Source organism: Lissotriton helveticus, chromosome 2_1 (assembly GCF_964261635.1).
Source record: "Lissotriton helveticus chromosome 2_1, aLisHel1.1, whole genome shotgun sequence".
NCBI lineage: Eukaryota > Metazoa > Chordata > Amphibia > Caudata > Salamandridae > Lissotriton > Lissotriton helveticus.
This window is the reverse complement of record NC_136059.1, coordinates 805,508,166-805,530,883: the sequence shown is the minus strand read 5'-3', so window position 1 is coordinate 805,530,883 and position 22,718 is coordinate 805,508,166. Positions and strand designations below refer to the sequence as shown.

General features: G+C 49.2%; 1 protein-coding gene across 2 annotated transcripts in view; it reads right to left on the bottom strand.

The window, feature by feature from the left end:
* COMMD10 (COMM domain containing 10) overlaps positions 1 to 22,718 on the bottom strand; it is a 1,018,276-nt gene that overhangs the window by 24,319 nt on the left and 971,239 nt on the right. For both annotated transcript variants that reach the window (XM_078675543.1, XM_078675544.1), the window contains one exon: positions 13,536 to 13,595. In XM_078675543.1, the coding sequence (XP_078531669.1) occupies positions 13,536 to 13,595 (60 nt within the window). The remainder of the gene's footprint in view (positions 1 to 13,535; positions 13,596 to 22,718) is intronic.

Here is a 22,718-nt window from a genome sequence, read left to right as displayed (position 1 = left end):
TCTGTAGATGAGGGTGCCTCTGAGGGTCGTCTGTGGGTCGGTGTGAATCTGGAAGTGGAGGTGTTCGGCGGTGTCGTAGGGGTCGTCGGCGTCGGTCGTGATGCGGATGGTGTTCTTGTGGACGATGGCGATGCCACCTCCCGTCTGGTTAACGCGGTCCCTCCTGATGATCTTGTATCCATCCGAGATGGCGATGGCGATGTCGATGTCGGGGGCTGAGGAGGCGTTCATCCATGTTTCAGTGAGGAAGGCGATGTCTGGTGAGGTTGTGTCGAGGAGGTTCCAGAGTTCGACGGCGTGTCTGTGGACGGAGCGGGTGTTGAGCAGGATGCACTTGAGGTTGCTGCTGGAGTGTGGTTTGGCGGATGCGGTGCATGTTCGGAGGCAGGTGAACTTGCAGGTTGTGCAGGTGACGGGTCCGTGGAAGCGTTTCGGGGCAGCCCGACAGCAGGTGGGCTTCCTGTCGGTATTGAGTGCGTTGAGGGTCGTGGCGTCGTAGGTTCGTCGGGTCGTCTTGCGTCGGTGGGGGCCAGGGGTCCTGGCGCTGGGCGCGGGCCAGGCGCAGACGGGCTTGCCTTTGGCGTGCCTTCGGCGCACAATCGGGGCACAATCGGCACGCCCGCTGCGCGTATGCGCGGTCACCATTTATGGCTAAGTGGGAGGGAGGAGCAGCTGGGAGGCGGGAGCGGGGAGGACACAAAACGAAAAGGGGGCGTGGCCGCGTGAACGGCGGCGGGGAGCGGGGTGGGCAAGGCACAGGGGGACAACAGTAAGAATAATACACAAAGGCTATTTCAACAACGCACGCAGGCACAGGGGGACAACATCAGAGATAAGACAAAAAGGCTATGAAATTAATGATAGAGCCACACTTATGCTACGCAAACACGGCGGAGGGGTAGGGATCAGCGAGGCAGGCAGCTAGGGCGGAGAGGCAGGCACAACGAGGCTGCGAGCAGCAGCGAGGGGCACAACACAGCTGGTGGCCGTGCGGCGCGGGGGTGTCCTGAGAACAGGTCATACTCACCTGCGCCGCGAGGTCGCCATTTATGGACAAGTGGGAGGGAGGAGCAGCTGGGAGGCGGGAGCGGGGAGGACACAAAACGAAAAGGGGGCGTGGCCGCATGAACGGCGGCGGGGAGCGGGGTGGGCAAGGCACAGGGGGACAACAGTAAGAATAATACACAAAGGCTATTTCAACAACGCACGCAGGCACAGGGGGACAACATCAGAGATAAGACAAAAAGGCTATGAAATTAACGATAGAGCCACACTTATGCTACGCTAACACGGCGGAGGGGTAGGGATCAGCGAGGCAGGCAGCTAGGGCGGAGAGGCAGGCACAACGAGGCTGCGAGCAGCAGCGAGTGGCGAGGGGCATAACACAGCTGGTGGCCGTGCGGCGCGGGGGTGTCCTGAGAACTTATCGTAACGAAGCTAGGCAAATTTCGATTCAGGCAAGAACATCCCTTCCGCACATAAATAACAAGGATTCTTTTAGAACCTCTACTGCAGGTTCATTTCTATGCCTTCTACTAAAATATGTAGCATTATGTAGATATTTGCAGGCCTATCAGGCGAAGACAATGCATATTTTACTACTGGCAAAAACAAGAGACCTCGGTTCTTGGTGGAGGTACAAAAATAAATGTCAGAACAGCCAGACAGGATTCCTCACGCAGGATAGGGGGTAGACTCACAAGCAGAAAACACTTAGGTAATCCCAGCAGGTCCAGTTAAAGCACCCAAAGTGCTGGAGACCAATTTCAAAAGTACAATGAGACAGTAATCCCACCACCCTTTGGCTCAAACCCCACTCAACTGTCCCCTGCCAGCAGTTTAGTAACGTACAGAAATGTTGATCAGGGACAAAGGGTAAATAAATCACCCCCTATCCCCAGACTCCCCCAAAAAAAGAGCACAATGCAAAACACGCTATGTTTTAAAAAACTTTTTGTACACTTGACAACTCACAGGAGCACAGGCACACATATATTCCCTATCCTTATTCTCAGTGTATCTGGCACTCGTTTAACCTCGCCACTGTGGTCACCCCGGGCCTTCTGGTGTGTTTCAGCTCTCTGTTCACTGGGCACATGGATTGTTTCCGAGGGTTTTGAAAGATGCAAGATGCCAAAGGTGACAGACAATGGTTCATGGACTTAGTTCTGCAACCCTATACACATATTTTGCATTCAGGAGACTTTATTTTCTTTGTCAACCGCGGGGGTAAGATGAGCCCTTCTTCGTCAAACTCTGCTCAGTCATTACTTGTATATTTTGCACTTTTATATGGCAAATCATTTGCTCTTTCAGAGCTTGAGAAAGTGTACTGCTGTCATACCTCATATTTGCTCGTAGCAATGTTGTGCATTGAGCCAGAATCGACAGTCAGAAGGCAATGGAGACATTCAGCTGTGCCTCACCCCTCTCCTAACTAGGGACACTTCACTATTAAAACAACAAGCATTTGCAGTGCAATAGGTTCTCGCATTTATGATGCCCATGCGGTGCTTTGACTTTAATGTAGGCCTAGCCACTTTCTTTAGACTCAGCTCGTTTAAGGAAAAGGGCGCGGCTGCCATTAAAGTGTAAAACAAGCAAATATATATAATCTGGAGCTGCCCCCTGAGGGAGAGGATATGGCTCACCGATCAGAGCTACTGACTCAGGAGCTGGGGACCAGTATTCGAGCCTCGGCATCAGCTCAACATCAAATCTATTAATCTAGCTACTAATGTAAAAAAATTTTAAACTGCATGGTCAAGTGGGGGAAGAGAATTAAAAGAAAAAAATAAACAGACCTTGGAGAGGTGGTTGCGGCAATGAGGGGTGGAGCTGTAGCCAAGGAGCGAGAGAGCAGCTGTTGATGCAGGAGTGCCTGCAGTAGGAGAAACTCATTAAAGAAAATAGTGCTTATACAAGCTAAAGACATGCCGTGTAACAACAGAAGTAAAAGGGCCAGTCCTCATGGGAGGTTATAAATGATGATAAGGAGGGACTAACAAGCCTATTAACGAATAAGAAGCCTGCATTTACAAAGGACAATGGCACAAGCCAATGAAAAATATAGGCGGAGAGTGGGTGGAACTTCAAGTCCATACTCGATGCAGCATGGCACGCAAAGCAGCGCATGCACTGCCCAGGCCCCCCTAAAAACTGACAGTGTCGGATTGTAGAGAGGGTTCTGGTCATTTTGTTTTCCTTTCCCTGCATGTCTGTCTGTTCACCAGCAGAACTGTGTTGTTGATGCACCCATCCAAGAGGTGTGCCCAGTACTGACATCTGCTCTACACGCCTGTAGCACCAGGTCGGTTTACCCCATTGTGGCCTGCAACAGCTAAGGCAGAAAGCAGCACTGACAATGCACACTAAAGTGCCAGATACTTAAAATGCGTATTCTATCTTCTACATGGAGCCTGCTCCTATGCATGGCACGTTGCATGGATGGATAGGTTAGAGTTCCTCTACTTGAGGAAAGGGTCTTTGTAGTTTCTCTAAAATTATTGCATGTTTTGAAGTGAGGATTAACTCGCAATGATGTAAGGACCATGAAGAGGAAAAGGGACAATGTGGTAATGGAACCATATACTGCAAACATTGCAACTCCACTGTTCATGGCTTCCTAGATCAGATATTATCCACGAAAAGTAAAGAAAAATAATAGTATTGAACTCTAATACCAACTGGGTCCATTTTATACAGGCAAAGGTGGGGTGGGCTGGGCTGGGTGGACATGGGGGAGTGGAGTAGCACAATGGGATGTCCCTCTAGCAGCCCTGCATGTTATAAGTCTGCGTGGCAATGGGGTCAGTCTGGGGCCAGTGTTTGCATAGTACTTTTAAAGATGGAGCTACAAAGCAGCTGTCAGCAAGAACTATTGTTACAGTTCTTAAAAATACACATAGAATGGGCTTTGGGTCTTATGTCACGCTAGGCTCTGTATGGTGTACCCTTCTGTATTTAATAATTGATTCCACTGGAATGCATGGGGGATTATTTTTCAGGGGCTCTATAGATAATTCTTCCTAGTATTACCAAAGCCAGTAGGTGTAAACAGCATCTGCACAGGCAAAGCATGCAGACTGCATTTGTGCACGGCTGAATTTGCATGCAACAGGACACTAAAGTCAAACCTACGGGCTTTGCCATTGCGTCTTACTTTTAGAGATTATAATGGGAAAATGTCAATGTATACAGTGGAGCAGCCCAGATTCAGCAGGGAAACAGCCCAAAACCACCAGGGTACATGTTCCAAAGTTTTTAATACAGATCTGCCCATCAGACATGGGCTAGATCGAGTAAATGGTTAGTCCGCCTTGCACAAGGGAGAAAGTCTATGGCCAAAGGGTTTGAAGTCAATTGAGAGTCGAATAATTGTAGACAAATATATGACAACAGTGGAAACAGACATAGCTGCCTGAATGTCTTAGTTTGTGCAGTTTTAAAGCACTTGAGAGGACATCATGTTTTGAATATTAAAGGTTTCTTGTTACTTCTGCTGGTATGACGTTTCTAATGTATGCTGTACTTAGAAAAAAAGAAAAAGATGCTCACTAAATAATCCACATCACATATGTGCTGTCCCAGAGAAGCAGGAATCCGACTGGCCCAGGAGCATTAGAGGGAAGCAGATAGAACTTTCTGAAGGTGTGGGATAACTCAGTTTAGGCACATGAGAGTGCATGTGTTCACTGTGGTGGTAATGGGGCATGGTCCTGATATCACTCTGCCCCGTCTCTTACCAGATTCTTGGATGCACTGGAAATCTGGCCCTGTGTGTTCAGTCAGATCATCTGTATCTTTGGACACAGGCTGTGAATTAGCGGGCTAGGTCTGCAACTGGTTTTCTACCCTGACAAAAGGAGCCACACAAACTTAGGACACCACTCTCTAGTCACCTGTTTTCCTGCCCAGGCGATGCGTGGGACAATTGAAGACTGCTTCACTAACGTCTATTGCACATTAGCTGAGATTCCTGCATGAATTTGAATTTAAAAGTATTTATTAAGCGCACGACTACCAGGTGGTTTCTTGGCGCTAAAGGACGCTGACCCTAGGGAACAGAGGAGCAGATGCTAGGAGGAGAAGGCTTGCAGGAAGAGAAACGTTTTGAGTGCCCCCTGGAACTTAAGATAGCAGCCAGCAAATCTTATGTGGGGAGGGAGGGTGTTCCAGAAGGTTGGAGTGAGAACAGCAAATGTCATCCCTCCCGATTTGTTCATCTTAAACCGTGGTACAGAGAGAAGAGAATGAGAGGATGAACGTAGCTCTCTGCAGGGAATGTAGGCCTTGATTTCAGACTTAATAAAAGCGGGGGCAGTCCCAGCACGGGCCTGAAAAGTTGTGCAACCTAGCTTGCAGCCACCTAGTACCCAGGTAGATCAGTTTCCACACCACATCCATCTAAAACCTCTTATTATCTACATGTCTGAAACACAATGCTTGCTTGGTAATCTGCTACAACACTATCTATCATAACTGGCAGCCTACACACTCTTTAACTATGACTGTTTTTGAGTGCAGTTATACATATCCAGTGTTTTTAATTTCCTTTATTGAAAATAAGGAGTAAAATTTAGCAACATTACCAAAATGCCTCATAGATTAATATTTATATGGAAATTTTGTATTCTTCCTTAGCGGTGAGGTTATTATTAGTGTATGAAAATTTCATAATTGGTAACTGTTTCCCAAGAGGTGAACAGGCAGCATCAGAGATCACCTCAAATCTCACCAAATAACCTGAACAATACCGCACCAAGTTCACGTTTTATACTGTCAGAATAAAGTCACCCCTTTAGACTTTGGGCGGCCACAGAATTTTCATTCCACCTTTTAGTGCTATGCGAGAGTTTAGCAAATTTTTTTTTTTATAAATCTTTTTATTAACAGCTTCCAAAAAAGAAAAGAAAAAGGCACCAGGTGACACTCATGACTTGCACATTAATTGATGTTACATCTTCATATTTCAAAATAATTAACAGGATAAAATTTAGGGATCACTGGGCGTCCGACTCTACTGCCTCTTCTCTAACCTCTGGAGGTGTGCAAATATCTCCTCTGAATCCATTCCAGGCACCCCAGACCTTCCCCCCATTTCCCGGGGCACCCCCTAGCAACGTATACAGACCTTTCCCTAAACATGCACCAGTTCAGACCTTCCATCCATTTCCCAATCTGAGGAGCCTGACTAGCTCCCCACAACTGAGCGATGTTACGTTTAGCAATCATGCATGCCAGGGTCACCCACAACTTCTCAGACGTTCTCAGGTCCGTGGGTTCCCAAACATTCAGGACACATCTCTGGGTCTCCAGCGTTAATTCCACCCCCACAACCTCCCGGATCTTCTTGTGAATTTGACCCCAATAGTCCTGTATTTCAGGGCAATGCCACAGTATATGCATAAATGTTACGATCTCCCCGCACCCTCTCCGACATTCCCCACTATTCGCCAGACCCATTCGTACCAACCGGGGCCCAGTGGTGTAGGATCGGTGCAGGATCTTTAATTGGACCAGCCTAAGTCTCATCTGGACTGCTACTACTTTCGGGGAGGAGACTGCCTCTCTCCAGTCCTCATCATCTAATACTAGGCCATCCGCGCCCCACTGCTCCCTAAGAGTCGCCAATGGATCCCCCATATGGTTAATTAGTTTTTTGTATATCAGTGAAATAGTTTTTTCTGGGAGATGGCCATCCAATACCCGGTCCTCCAAAGGGGAGGCCTCCGGGAGTGTGGTAACTCTGGGGATATTTGCTGATAAGGCAAGCCTGACCTGAAGATATCAGTAACGCTCACTCTCCTGCAGGTGATATTTTTCCTTTAGGGCGTCAAATGTAAGGATCCCATCTTTCCCCCAGACATCCTTAATCTGGGAGATCCCGATGAGGTCCCATTTATCAAAGCCTTTGTTTTCCATAAGCTACCCAATCTCTCTGAATTCCACAACGGGGTCGCCAGAGTTAGCTTACCTTCCCACTGAAGGTTCCAGGTGGCAGCATGCCACACTTGTACTGTATGTGCCGGAGGCCCAACAAGGGGAAACCGACCATTCCTAGCATACAAGGCTCTTGTAATATCTCCCCCGATATCTGACCGCGATCCATCGCAAATCCGGGTTCCAATGGGGATCCATAAACAGCGTGGTTAATTGCCGCAAGTTGAGAGGCCCTGTAGTACTTCCGGAGATCCGGCAAACAAATCCCCCCGTCATACCAGGGAAGAGTAAGCTTGGAGAAAGCAATATGCGGCCTGCCCTTCCAGAGAAGCTGTCTTTGGAGGGACTCTATTTCCTTAAAATATGAGGAGGGTACCGGATCCATCGAGTTCTGAAGTGCATATAGGAAGCGGGGAAGGGCCATCATTTTAAACAGTACAGCTCTACCAAGAAGGGAGAGCGGCAACGATCTCCATCTCGCCACATCTCTGCGAAATCTGGCCATTGGGAGCCCCAGGTTGTTATCATATCTCAATTTCGGGTCCATGGTAACATATATGCCCAGTTAGCGAAATCCCACCGGCTCAATCCGTAGTGGGCAGGACTCTGGGATCACGGGGGGATCTCCGCTAGGGACAAAAAACACTGATTTCGCCCAATTAACGGCAAATCCAGAGTATCTCCCAAAAATTGCCAGGACATCCAAAAAATGAACCAAAGATACCCTGGGAGTAGTGAGATAAAGCAAAATATCATCTGTGTACAGCAAGATCTTATCTTCCCACTTGGGAGTCCAACGCAGCCCTCTAATCGATCGGTCCCAACGGACCCATGCCGCCAACGGCTCAAGGGCCAGGGCGAATAGTAGTGGGGACAGCGGGCACCCCTGTCGTGTGCCTCTGCTTAAAGCAAAGTATGCTGATTTGTGGTTATTCACCACTACTCTCGCAAGGGGACTCATATACAAGAGACGGACCCATCCTATGAATTCCTGGCCGATACCGAACTTCCCCAGAACGACAAATAAATAGGGCCACTCGACCCTATCAAATGCCATGGTCGCATCTAACGACAACAGAGCCGCCGGTTCATGTATCTTTGATGCACCCCCCAAGATCCCGTGAAGCCTTCGTATGCTTAGGGCCGTGTTTCGGCGCGGCATAAAGCCCGACTGATCCGGGTGTATCAGAATGGTAATAACCTTAGCGAGCCTGGTCGCCAGCAGTTTTGCCAGCACCTTGGGTTCAGCATTTAATAGCGAGATTGGCCGGTATGAAGAGCATAGCGTCTACCTGATTCTCCTGTATGCAATTCTGGCACCAATCTCGACGCCCGCTCCCCCTTTTCTAACCACGCAATAAATTTTCCTGCTTTGTCGCCATGCTCATATACCCTACTCTGGGTGTCTGCGTGCTGCACTTTGGCTCTGTCTCTTGCCAGCCTCTTATATTCATCTTGTAGTAACCTCAAACGGTGCGTTCCCTCGGGGGTAGCCTCTCTCGACACCCCCCCTCCACAGTTGTCAGTTCTGCCTCAATCTTATCCACCTCTGCCCGGCCCTTCCTCTTCCTCCCCGAGACCAGTGATAACACTTCTCCTCTGATAACCGTTTTGTAGGCCTCCCACAGAGACTGTGCCGACTCGACTGTGCCCACGTTTTCTTGGAAATATCTCTCTGTGGCTTGTACCACCTCCGTTTTGGTGTCGGGGTCCCTCAGGTGCCATGCATTTATGGGGGCAGTCCTTCCCACAACCCACTGTCCCACCTCCATTCTGAGCCAGACTGGAGAGTGATTTCAGATCCCCCTACCCATATGGCGCGCCTCCCGGACCCATGCTGCCTGCGATGCCGGCACTAGGACATTGTCTATTCTCGATAGGGAGTGGTGCGCAGCAGAGGTGTGTGTGTAGTGCACTCCGTCTGGGTTCCTCAGTCTCCACCCATTTGTAAGCCCTGTGGTTGCCACGAAGTCCGGCAGCCACCTCTGAGACAGCGCTAGAGTTCGAGCTGGGTGTCTATCCGCTTCCCCATCCATCACTGCATTAAAATCTCCACCCACAACCAGTATACCAACAGGCAGAGTCAAGAAAATCGCACACAAATCTCGGCAGGTGTCTGTCTGGAGCCCCGGCGGGACATACACTGACAAAAAAGTGACAGCTCTTCCCTCCCACATTCCCGAGATGCCAATGTACCTGCCTCGGTTATCAGCCCATGTGGCCTGGACAGTCAGTGGAAAGGAGTTTCTCATTAGTATGCCCACCCCCTGGACCCTGTGGTGAAACCTGCATGCACCACTAGTTTGTAACCTCCCTTGTGTATGGCCATACATCGATTACCGACCAACTGCGTCTCTTGTAGCAACACCACATCCGGTGAGTGTCTCCTGATCAACTGGCTAACCATGCCCCTTTTAATCTCATCTCCTAGGCCATTTACATTCCAGCTGAGCGTGAATACCCCTAATCCCTGTCTACCAGAAGACATTGTATTGATAGATCTTGTCAAGGTCACCTGATGCTGTTCCAAATGAAAAACAAATCGACAATAGTTCTGCGTCTAATCGAAGCTTGAATACGAAAATCCCCCCAACTCTCAACCCCCTCCAACTTGCACCCCAGCATGTAGCTTACGCTCATCCCCAACTAGCAGTGTGCCTGTCGCCCCCACACCAAACTACAACTAACTAAAGGTAGAAAACAGAGGGAGGGCCCGGACAATCCCACCAACCCTCTCCTCCCCCACCTTGCCATCTCTTCCCCTGATCTGGTCATTCAACGACAATATCATTCTTATGCTCCATGTCCGCGGAAACATTACATACCCACCCCACCCCCCGTTCACCAGATATTACAGCTTAAACCCCGCTGTCGTCAGTTTACGATAAGTTATTGTTTGTCTGCTTCGTCTCGGGTTCTACTCTCCGCCTCTGCTGCGTGTGTACTGTCCAACCAATCCGCCGCTACCTCTGGATTGTCAAAGAACCAGGCCCTTCCATTAAGTTCCACTCGGAGGCGGGCCGGATACATCATGGCATATTTTAGTCCCCTATCTCTCAATTTCTTCTTCACCGACATGAAGCCCTGACGCTGTTTTTGTACCATTTGAGTGAAGTCTGGGAAAAAGGAGAGAGTCGCATTTTCGTATCTCAAGGGGGCCTCGGCCCTAGTCGCCTGGAGGATTACATCCCTGTCTCGAAAATTCAGGACCCTTGCGATCATTGCCCCTGGCTTGGGCCTGCCCCCCGGAACCCTGTGTGTCCTCTCCACCATAAAAAAGTTGCTAAGGCCTTTAGGCTTGAGGTGATTGAGAACTATATTTTCGACAAATAGATCCGGCGTTTGACCGTCTGATTTTTCAGGCAACCCAAGGATGCGGACATTGTTACGTCTGGCCCTGCCCTCACAATCGTCCAGCTTGCGGTCTGTAAGGGGTCTTGAGGTCCCGCACTTCTTGCTGCACCAGATTCACGTCGTTGATTGGGTTGGCAGTTTGGAGCTCGAGTGTCTTGACCTTCTCGTTCGCCTTTGTAAGATCCGCCCGTATTAGCCCCACCTCAATTGTAACTGTGCCCAGCTTATTGTCTAGGGCCTCCATCTTCTGGCCCAGGGATGCCTGCACTCCGGTAATGTCTGCCATGAGATCCGTCAAAGTTAGGTCAGTGGAGGTTTGTGCGGACTCCCCCCCCCCCCTCTGGTGGGATCTTTCTCATTTCCACCGGGGACCCCTTGGGCATGGTGTATCGGTCCAACCTGTTCGACTGAATATTACTGGACCCCTTGGAGGATCTAGGCAGGGACTTCTCCTGTTCCGTTTTCGTCGCCATCCCACCTCTTTGTTCCTCTCCACCAGATACGGCTGATCTCCCCACTGTAAAACAGGGTCTCAGAGCTCCGGTCCACACTTGAGTCCCACCGACGGGCCGCACACTATCTCGTCCTCTCCGGAAATCCGCTATGGCTTGCTCAGGCACTCAGGCCAGAGCACACCCCATCACCTCAGCAAAAATGTAAAATAAATGTAAATGTGGGTGTACTTGTAAAGCGCACTGCGACTCCATGGAGTATCCTGGCGCTGAAGACCGCTGGGGAACCCATCCTGGTTTTCCCTGTGAGATGGTCCCTCTCTGGGTATCTCCAAGGTGAAACCAGGCATCCCCGGCGTCTGTGGGGGGCCGTTGTAGAGATGAGGCAAGCTTAATGCCCAGAGTTGCCGAGTGTGTTCCCTGGTTAGAGTAGGCACCGAAGCGAGAATTATCGAGTCCGTTTTGACCCTGGTCCACGACCCTGCCGTGTCGGGAATTGAACCCTGGTCTCGGGCCGTTCTCTGCTTACGGGTCTGCCGCCTCTAACCAGTGAGCCACACCAGCTCCCCTTGCCGATTTAATGCCTGGCGCACCCCTCAGGAGCTTCCCTGTGTTGTACCCTATCTTGCCAGTGTTCTCCTCCGAGTCTCCTGTCTGAGCTGGAAGACACTGCACAGCTATTATCAGCGTTCGACCTCAGTGGTGCTCCCTCTTCCCTTCCAGGGGAGCGAAGCTTGGGGGCTCCCTTCTCCTCACATCAGCCCCAACTAGCAGCAGCGCGGGAGGACCAACTGGGGTCTGCTGTAGGCCAACCTGTCTGCTTTCCTCTCTTTGTTGCCACCCAGGTAGGACCATTCACCTGTGAGCCTCCTCAATGTGGGGAAGCCTCCACCGCTCCCTGGGCACCACATCCACCGGACTTCTCAAGCTTGGGTCGCTGCGGCGTTGCGTGCCTGCACCTCTCCTTCCCACCGTCTCCTTTCCCCTTCAGACAGCCGTGTCGCACCCTGCCCCGGATGCATTTACTTGTGGGTGTCAGGACGACCGATGCTCGTCTGTCTTCAGCCGATCGCGGCCGCGCACAGTCTCAGTAGGCAGAGCATCCAGTGGGGCAGCCGTGCCCCGGAGCTCTCACTCCCGATCCTCCGCGCCTCCGCTTCGCTATAGTGTGGCCAGGTGCCCCAAAGAATTCCGAGCTTTTCGGGCCGGGTCGGTGTCTGCCGGACCTCGGCCCAGTTGTTTACTTACTTCGGGCGGCCCCACCAGGTACTCGAGGCCCCGTTTTTCACACCAGGAAAGGCCCCGAACTTCCAGCCGACGATTCTCCGTCCCCGAACCTCGGGGAGGGCTCGGAGCGGCACCAACAGGCGTCGCTACTATTCCCGGTGCCGAGAGTGGGACACAGGCTCAGGATAAGTGGCAGGATGGAACGGCAGGGAAGGGAGGTCGGCGGAGCCGATTCCCTACGCGGCCATCTTGGTCGCCGGCTTGGCTCCTCCCCCCGAGAGTTGAGCACATTACTGCACCGGGAAGCCTAAAGTCTCTAAAGCCGATCTACTGTTCCTGAATGGCTAAATTACCACCAAGCTTCTCAAGCGCAGCTTTCCACAATGCTCGAACTTTAGAAAGACATGATCGGACATAGTCTTTGATCTGTTTCACATTTGAAATGCACCCCATTAGGACAATAATACCTGTGACCTAACTCCAATGCTTTATGCAATCAGACAAAGTAAAGTGCCTATCTTGTGGCTCAACTGCTTCAAAACGCAGGAAAACAATCCATGGCTGTGACACAAATATATTGAAAACCAAATTTACATTCCACATAAAATAAAAATCTGGTCTTGGAGGTCTCCCAAGCATAATACCTGTCATAACCCTACAAATCAATGCGTAGCTACTAATAATTGCCGAATAACCATTAAATGACCTCCTGAAACAGCAGATCTAGAACAATTCACCGTTGTGTAAGAAAGACCATTTTGAAGTAGCTCTGCTAAGAAATGTGACACCAGAACTAGAGGCGCATTTCCAGGTATCAACTACTCCAGAAGCTCCAAATACCCTTGCATCTCTTCCTCGTTCCTGGAAGCCCAGATGCACCCTATGGGAGTCAGTCACCGCAGCGGCACTGCCACCATCCTAGAAGTCCCTCTTCGTGACCCTATCCTTCCTTTTCTTAGCACATTCTACTCTACATTGTGCTTCTCAAACCTATTTCCCTCTCTCTTCCACCAAAGGACAGTCTAGAGGTCGAAGGAATTACACACTACCTACTTTTGACACAATATGTCATAGTAACCCATCTTCCATCTCTATTGAGATAACCTGAGTGCCCTTTAAAGCCTTTTCTGTCACCTACGAATATATTCAATGGGGAGCTGCAAGATGCCTCAGCAAGCAAAAACAACTTTGCATTCCAAACATTGCTTATGTACATCTAACTAAAGCCACCTGCAGCCTGAAACTAGGTCAATGCTTAGAATTCACATATGCTGCCAGGGTTAGTTATTGGTTCTTACATAAAGAAACTAACACCCGATCAAAAAACAAATCCCAGTGTGTGAAATAAAAGGCTGCAGTTTTTTTAAATAAGATTTTGATATGATGTGTTTATTTGCCTGCCACCCTCTGCCTTGGTGGTCCTTCTAGTCCCACCTTAGTTCAGCTCTTCCATTGTAAATAATGATATAAATGATATATTAGCAGGTCACAAAAAGAAACAATCGTGAATACCCTGAAAGTTATTTTAATTGCAGACAGATTAAAAAACGCAATACTGACCTTGTTAAAAAACTCAAGAAGCTCGGCATGAGTAAACTCCACAGCGACCTTTTCTATGTTCTGTTGAGAAAAGAAAGGAAAAATTATTTAACATGCACAATATTTACATACAACATTTAATACTGATCACATACATATTTTACATTACATGAAAACTAAAAAATGTTTTAATAAAAAGCACGGTCGTATTATCCAATTGAGGCAAATGCTAGTAAAAGGATAGTGAACGCATGAGGATGCAAGACTCATACATTACTTCCACCAAGTAGCAGGCTGAACCTCCGTATTCCCATTAATAATAATAATCATAGAGGTTGGGAAGTCTATGGAAATCTAAGGGGTCTGATAAGTGGGACCTTATAGGAATTACACACATCAAAGACATTTGGGGGGAGGGAACAATACACACATTTGATTCCCTTAAACAGCAGTACCAATTGAACGACTGTGAGTATTTCCGCTACCTCCAGGTCCAACATGCGTTGCTCATACACATTCCCAGGGACACGACACTCCCGGACGCTTCTCCCCTTGAGGACAAGGTGTTGGATGGACATCTTCCCGAAAAAAACATCTCTCCGATACATAAGAAACTCATAAATAATATGGAGGATTCGTTAGTTACTATAAGACGACCCTGGAATGAGGATGGTTTGGAGTTAGATGACGAGGACTGGCAGGAGGCGGTTTCCTTCCCACGAGTGGTGCCGCCTATCCAGATGAGGCTGAGACTAGTGCAACTTAAGATACTACACAGGTCATATGTCACAGGGCCCTGTCTGGTCCGCATGGGTCGCTCGGAGAGTGCAAGAGGGGATGTGGGGAACTGGGGACGCACACACACATATACTGTGGCACTGCCAGGGAGTACAAGTGTTTTGGGGAAAGGTTCATCGTATGCTGCAGGCGGTCCTGGGGATTGAACTGCAGCCAGAGACCCACAGATGCATCCTGATTGTCTGGGAATCCACGGACCTAAACGCACACAAAACGCAATGGGCAACGTTGGCATTCATGGTAGCAAAGCGTAATATTGCCCAACTGTGGGGAGCTAGCCAGCCGCCCCGGATTGAGAAATGGAGGGAGGATTTGGACTGATGTATGTTTAGGGAGCGATCAGTCTATTATGCCAAGGGATTCCCAGGAAAATGGGGTAGGGTCTGGGAGGCTTGGAATCATTACAGAGGCGATATTTGTGCCCCACCGGTCTGTCTGGAAGAGGAGGAGGCGCACGAATCCCCTTGATCCACCAACTGCTATAACTGTGTAATATTTTGAATGTATGGAATGTCATCGAGAAATATGGACGATCTATGATTATGTCACCTGATGTGTTTCTTTGTTGTCATAGTGCTTAATAAAAAGAAATGAAAAAAAATAATAATAATACTCATTTACTCATCAATGCAATTCCCAACAACAACTCCATTAGCCGTGCCTTTCCGCTGGTGCCGGCCAGCCTCCAACACCTATCACAGGGTCCTGAGATCCCCATATCCAGGATCAGCGACACTGGAGCATTGTACGAAATAGAAGACAAACCTATTGTAGTTTCCTCCATTCCTCTCATCAAGTTAGATACCAGCACAAGACCAATCCTAAAATATGTCAGATGGACATATGATAGAGCTATGTGGCCACACCCTTCCTCATGTTTGGCTCTCCATTCATCATACATCAAATAGCCCCAGATCCTGAAACTATTTTATAGTATCCTCCTGTGTGTCCCATTCTCCGCATGTCTGAGCTGGTGTCTGGAATGCTGAAAGTAAATGATGTAAAAGAATTATGAACTTGTGATGTGGAGTGGAAGATGGGGACGGCTGGAAGTAGAATGAAACCCTGACAGGACCTACCTGCTGTTGACGTAACCTAAAGACCTAACACAAAATAAATGAATGACCTCCTACCTCTTTGGCTCCGGACTCTTTCATGAACACTGTGCTTCCAACTACAACAAAATCTCTTAACCTCATTCGTAGAGGCTGTGCTCTCTCTAGATCTGAGCAATGTTGCATTTATACCCATATTAAGGTCCCGGTTAGGACTATTTTGACCTGCTAATGATAACTTTAAGATCCTCAGTCCCATTGCAGAAATGAATTCCTTATATCAGTTTACCTTTTTGATCAAAGGTTCAAATGTCTAGCTGGCAGTTCCACAATTCCGGAGTAGAAGTGCTGTCAGATCCCACACAAAGCATACACCTCTCCTTATGTTTTTGCAGTTGCTCATACGCTGAACCCCACAAGCGACCGACAACTTCCAAGATTGTCAACGTTTAACAAGGCTTCAACTTCCATCTCCAAGATCAGCTGTTATCTTGGCTCTCGCTCTCCAGCTCTAGCTCTCAGCTTGTTCTGCTATAACCTGCAAGAGAAACCATCAGAGCACCTCAGGGACCACCACTGGTTTCCACAGCACTACAGCCAGTCTTCTAGTCTCTCCAATCAAGCATGGCAGCACAAGTAATCCAGTAGGCTGGCAGCCCCTGGAGTTCAAAATCAAGTACCCACACCGCCTGGATAAAAAAAATCTATACAACATGTGCCTGCTATTTTACTGTTATTGTCCTATTCTTATGAACATGTTGTATTATACATTCGGGTTCTGTTTAAGTCTATATTCTTAATAAAATATAATTGACAAAAACAGACCAAAATGTTTACCATCAGCCTTTTAAGACATTTGGGGACATGGAGCACAAGGAGCTGTTTTCAGGGATGAGATGAGCGGTACCAAACCCATAATAGCTGCTTCCCCTGTTTGCCGCTACAGATTGAAGAACTGGAATATTTCATAATCTTCTCTTCAGAACTTCCTTAAATAACTAAGGCTCTTGTAAATAATACATTTGTAAAAGTGCGCGGGGCACTCAATAACCTGCTCCACTTAATACTTAAAATGTAGCAGGTGAGTCAGATCAGTACATCATTTTGGTAGGCTTTTCTTAGCCCCAGTGTTTACAGTGTCTACTGCCATTCACTGCAAGCTGGCAGACCACTTCAGGCTCTGTATCCCTTTATACAGACCATGAGATTGCAATGTGACGCTAGTCAAGTAATGTATATACAAACTAGGCCTGGGCGGTAAATCCCGTTCCGTCTGCGGAATTTGGGTAATTCCGCGTTCTGCGGAAAACGCAAAATTGCCCAAAATGCTGCATTCCCCGTCTTTGTGAAATGTTTTGCTTGTTCGCGTTCACAAAATGCGTGCTCGCGAGATATTTCCCCCCCCAGCACGCAAACAGTAATTGCGAACAGTAAAAAAGCTTTGCGAACAAGCAATTCCGCGTGTTCGCGGAAATTCTGCGTGTTCGCGGAGGTTTTTTACCGTTTCACGAAGATTTGCGTAACGCGATTACGCGAATTCCGCCCACCCCTACAAACCCGTTGTGCTGCGCCACCCACCACAAGGAAGGGTAGATTAAATTGCTTTCGCCTTCATTCACTTATCAAAAGGCTTGTGTCTTCGACACGTAAAAGCCATGTCTATTTAAAGAGCCCTTGCAGATACCATGGCATCTGTCCCTCTGAAGTTGAGCCTCCAGTCATAACACAATATAAACAACTGAACGAGTTTAGAATTTTCCCACAAAGTCGGAGATGGCATGAAAGATTATATTTCATCTTTCTCAGCAGTCGATTTGAGAGCTGGTAAATACTATTCTAGCTAGTCACTGGAGGCAGAGTATCTGATTAAAGCCGCACAGTCATTAATACAACACACCTGCGGAAAGCTCACACCTGCAGCATCAATCGAAGCCTCTGTTCTGGTCATGCTGGGACCGATGGTGAAGACTGTGCATCGACTCCATCAAAGCCGATGACTGAGACAGCTCTCTTCAGGCAGCGCGTAGCCTCAAGCATGCACGGGGGGGGGGGGGGGGGGACGCCGAATATAAATAAGGCGGCACATAATTGTAGGTACTTACTTATTGTGATGCTTCAGCACTAAGCTGCACGCGGCTGATTGTTACCTCATCCCACAGTAAAGACAATAGGGGGCGCCTGGCGGTGGCATCCCTAGGATGTCCACCCCTGGGGTGCTTCCGGTAGATGGCGCAGTCCAGGACTTTAGGGGCATATGATTAGTCTGTTCAGGCTCGGGGGTAAGGTTTAGGCGGCAGTTGGTGTTCTGGGGTCAGTTGGTACAGATTAAGAAGGCAATGGCCCTGGTAGGAAGGGTAGTTGTTTTGTCTTGGCCTCTTCCCTCCCACCCTATGTTTTCGGGTGTTGCTTGCACACAGGCTTGACTGGCTTTATTGGGTCTTTTTTTCCAGGCTAGGGGCTTGGTTTCAGTTGTCGCGATTAGGACAGGTGTCAGAAATTGTATTGTATTGTATTGTATTGCGACTTATATAGCGCACGTATCACCCGAAGGTATCAAGGCGCTTGCTTAGGGAACCCGTCCTGGTATTCCCCTGTGAGATACCCCGGCAGGGTATCCACAAGGTGAAAGCCAGGCATCCCGCCGCGAGGGGCCGTAGTGGAGATTAAGCAAGCTATTGCCCAGAGTCGCAGAGTGTGACCCCGTGAGTCGAGTAGGCACCGGAGCGAGAATTGTCGAGTCCGTGGAATTTTGAGCCCGAGACCCGCCGAGGCGGGGAATCGAACCCTGGTCCACGGCCGATCTCAGCTTCCGGGTCTGCCGCCTCTAACCACTGAGCCACGCTTCTCCACTGGAAATGGAAGAGCTTGCACCAGACCGCAAAGGCTGGGAGCCTTGCAGGGCAGTCCTTGGCAGAGAGAATACAGGGGGACTATGGTTGGGTCACGTGTGAAGGACAGCGAATTTAAGGCAAGGGAATGGTGAGGAATGAATGTTTGGATGATTGTTGGAGCACTGTTCTTGTTTTAGAGGATTAAAGGTCGTGGTCAATCAAAAAATTGCATTAGTAAGGCGAGGTTTTAGATTATTTGTTGTAATGTAAATAAGTTCACAACCTGCATACTGTCCTAATAAAGCAGGCTTTTTCTCTTATCTTGGCCTGTTTATTCTGCGCCTTTTCGCCAGAAGGAGACAGAGGAAAGGAAAACATGTTTAACAGCTGTAATAATAACATGATATTGATACTCTGCTGGCTGTTTTCGAATATAAGGAAGAGGATGAGCAGTTTTTAGATGAAGGTGGGTGCGCTAGAATCAACTGCTCCATTGCATGGGCTAACCCGATGGGAAATTAAGCATAATTATATTCTGTAAAGGTATACTTAGAAAAGTGTTGAAAGCAATAGACATCATCTTGATTCAAAAACTCAGAATCTGTTGATTTTCTCTGTTCAACTGCGGGTGTTTTCACCAATTCTGTAGGGGTGAGTGGTAAACTCGGCTCTGCCGGCAGAGTTCACAGAGTTTTGTCACTCTGCTTGGAGCACGAAGTTTGGGAAAAACGGCGCCAACAGCCAAGTGGCTAAGTTTACCAGCTCCCACCCCTAGTCTCTCACTTGCTTGGGGTTGTCTGCCACCATGTTTGATGTTAATCTGCATAATACATCTGGCATGTGCCCTGACACCTTTCTCCTGCAAGGAAGGCGCTCTACAAAGCAGTAGTTACAGTAGGAGGCTGGCTCTTTTTATTCCAGAAGCATAAAGCTCCGCGTTCACTTACTAGCTCTGCGTTGCGTTGACATGGAATGTAGGCACTCTAGTCTTTACTGGGACTATTTAATTACATCTACGTACATGCTAGAAGCTTGCTCCGGGTCATTCGCACTACTCTTTCCAGGACTCGCCGCGGCCACATACTTCTCCTACTTCCAGCAGATGGGAGTACCGGTTTGTTTTTACTGCTCCAGTTCTGCCGCCCTACAAGATGCCAAAGAAGGGGAGCTTCCCGATCCATCGCACCATGACCTCCCTACAGGAGGAAAAGATAGTCTTCAAGAGCACAGTGAAGGTCATGACCATAAATGACAAAATGCACAGGGAGCTTGGGGGCGCTCCAGGTATGACTCTACCACTAGCTTCGGGGGGAGAGATGTGGTAAGAACATCTTACCAACAAGAAGGGGTGGGTGGTGCTGGAGTGTGGGGAAGAAATTGACACTGCCAGCTCATCTCAGTGTGCAGGGCTTCCTGTGAAATTGTACCTGGTCGCTATTAGGGGTGGGCAGAACACAGTGGAATATTGTGAAGTTTTTATGTAACTCCGTGGAACTCCAATGGGTAAAACTCTGCGAGTCCTACCCACTCCTGCAAATCAGCAGGGTTTTCATCAGTCGTGAGGCATATTGTTTTGAGGGGAGAAGAGGGGGAGTGACTGTTCCTAGGGGGGTATCATGGAAAAGTCTATGTAATTGATATAAAGAAGGAGTCATAATTTCATGATTACTCAGATATATTTCCTAAGACTTTCTAATAATTCCACGCAATTTTAAACTTGTCCAGGGAACATCCTGGCATAACAAATGCTGAGAGTGTGTGAAGAGGCATAAACCATCCCATTATAAAGCCGTCTAAGGCCTACGTGTGATGTTGTGTTTCTTAAACCCTCTACATGAGAATTTTAAGTGATGTCAGCTTCCCCACTGCAGATGACCTCATTTATATTGTGTAAAATCGTGGTATAAATCAGGAGAACATGAGAAAAAAATGCGGTTTTGATTTGCATTTTTCTCCCATATTCTAACCATGACTGGTTTGGCAGGGAGATGGGTGGTGGGTTTGATCGATAAAATGCAGGCATTTGGAGGAGAAGAAGCAGAAAATATGTGGCGAAATGATGGATCTGAATGCTGCAACTTCTCCCACATTTTCCCTGTTCCTCCTGTTTATGGATGCAGGAATGCCTTCCATAGAGAGGTTGGGTGGCTTTATTTGCCAATAGCTTCCAGTTAGCGTTCTTTGTGAAAAGAATATAGTAGAAATGGCACAGTGTTAAAAGTGTTTTTGCCCCACAGAAATATAGCTGTACATTGTGAGTGAAGAGTTAACGTTAGGGCACAAGTCCTACAAAAAGAAGTTGGGGCGGGGACTCATCAAGTTAGGCAGTATGCAACTGACATCAAAAGAAGTGACATCATAGGAAGTGGCACCATGGCCCAAGACGTCACAAGAAGTGACATCAAAAGAAGTGCCATCAGATCTTAAGCCCTCACACATGTTTAGCAGGCCTATCATGAGAACAATTAGGCACATTACATGATTTGACCCATTTACAGCTTGTAGTGCCGTGGCACGGGGGCAGGAACACCTAGGCCGCAGAGTGGGGCCTAATCTACACTGTTGGCAAGGACCACAAACGGACACTGGCTACAGCTACGGGCCGAAGACCACGAGCGGTTTCGCGCCCATTTATTTATACCCTTCGGGCGAGCCCGCCCTCAGGGTGCATGAGTGCGTGTGTACGTGTGTACGTGTGTGCGTGCGTGCGGGTGTGGACGGGCCGGGTGGCTCCGTCAGTACATCCCTCCAAACACATAGATATATAGTCCATCTCATGGGGGCGCTTGTACAGGACCCAGTGTCCAGGCGTAGTCCTTTAGTCGCTGGCTGGGAGTCGGATTGGGTCGGAGGTTGTATCTCTGATTCCGCGGGCTCTCGGCACCTACCCTCTCTCCAACACACTCCTCAGAACTCACCGGTGTGCCTGTCGCACCTTCGCTGCTCGCGGTTGCCTCTTGTTCCGATCTTGCTTGGGAGGTGTCTTCCCTTGGTTGGCTCAGCAGTGTCTCACCAGGGGCCTGATCTTCCATCTCGCAGTCCGCATCTGCAGGTGCGGGCCCGTCAGTCTCTCGACCTCTTGTAACTCGCTTGAACCAGGATACATTCCGCGTCACGGCTCTGTTTCCTCTGGTGGCAGATACCATGGTGCCTTGAACATTGACGATCTCCCACACTTCGGGTTCATATGCCGTGAGGTATTTCCAGTTGTGGTGCCGATTCTTCAAGATCACCTTGTCACCTACTACCAGGGACCTGGGTCTAGCCCTCCTTGACTGGCTTGCTCTTTCATTTGTGTTGTCTTCTCAGCTGGGTAGCGTTTCGGTCCATTTTCGGCGGGTGCCAGGCGGGACCCGTCAGCACACAGTCTCTTGGAACCTTCCTAAACAGTAGATGCGCTGGTGCACATCTGGTGGTGCAATGGGGCGTCTGACGGTAGGCACTCAGAAACTGTGACAAACACTCCTCCGCTGCTTCTCCTCTCTCAATCCCAATCTGAAGGGCCTTGTTCAGCGTGCGCATGAACCTCTCGACCTCTCCGTTCGCCTGCGGCCACTGAGGCGTGGTCTTCCTATGGCGGATGCCCCGTGCCATCAGATATGCCTGGAACTCTTTCCCTTGAAATGGTGGGCCGTTTGTCTGACCGTATTTCGGTGGGTAGGCCCATCATGGCAAATGTTCGGTCCAGCGCTGCCTTGACGTGGGCAAACGCGGTGGATGGCACTATTTCGACCACGGGGAAGCGGGAGTGCGAGTCTATTATCAGCAGGGTGTGTCTCCCGTCCGGGAAAGACCCAAAGTCAATGCTCAACTTCGTCCACGGCTCTGTGCATGGCTACTCAGTGATGACCGGGTGCGGGGCAGAGTCTTGGCCTGCGATGTTGCACGAATGGCAATTACGCACCTCTTCCTCGACTGCGAAGTCCATTCCTGGGAACCACACCTTGCTGCGCAGCCGCGCTTTGGTTTTCGACACCCCCTGGTGACCCTGGTGTGCAAGGCGCACCACTTCTTTCTGCAGACTTGTGGGGATCACAATGGCAGTGCCGCGCAGGACTATCCCGTTGGGCCCTTCGCTGAGTTTGCTTTGAGCCTTCCAGATCTGCTGACGAAAAGACTTCTCTTCGGCCGTGAGGGCACTGGCTCCATCATGGAAGTGCTTCCAACTGCGGTCCGCTAGTGTTGCTTTGGCTCGTCGGAGACACTCGTCCTCCTCGGTGGCTTTCCCAATGTCCTCGAGCGTGAGGGCTTCGGGGCAAGCATCCTGCGAGAGCATTTTCACGAACTACTCCACCTCCTCTGTGTCCTCGTGAGCCGTTGTGGGGAAAGCAACCTTTAGGTGCCGAGACAGAAAGTCCGCGGGGTTGTCTGCTCCCGGCCGGAAGATGACTTCGAATCTATATGTTTGCAGTTGGACAGCCCATCGCTCTATCCTCTGGGGAGGGGGCCTGTTCGTTCCTGCAAATAGGGGTACCAGCGGCTTGTGGTCCGTGACGACCTTGAACTCGTGGCCATACAGG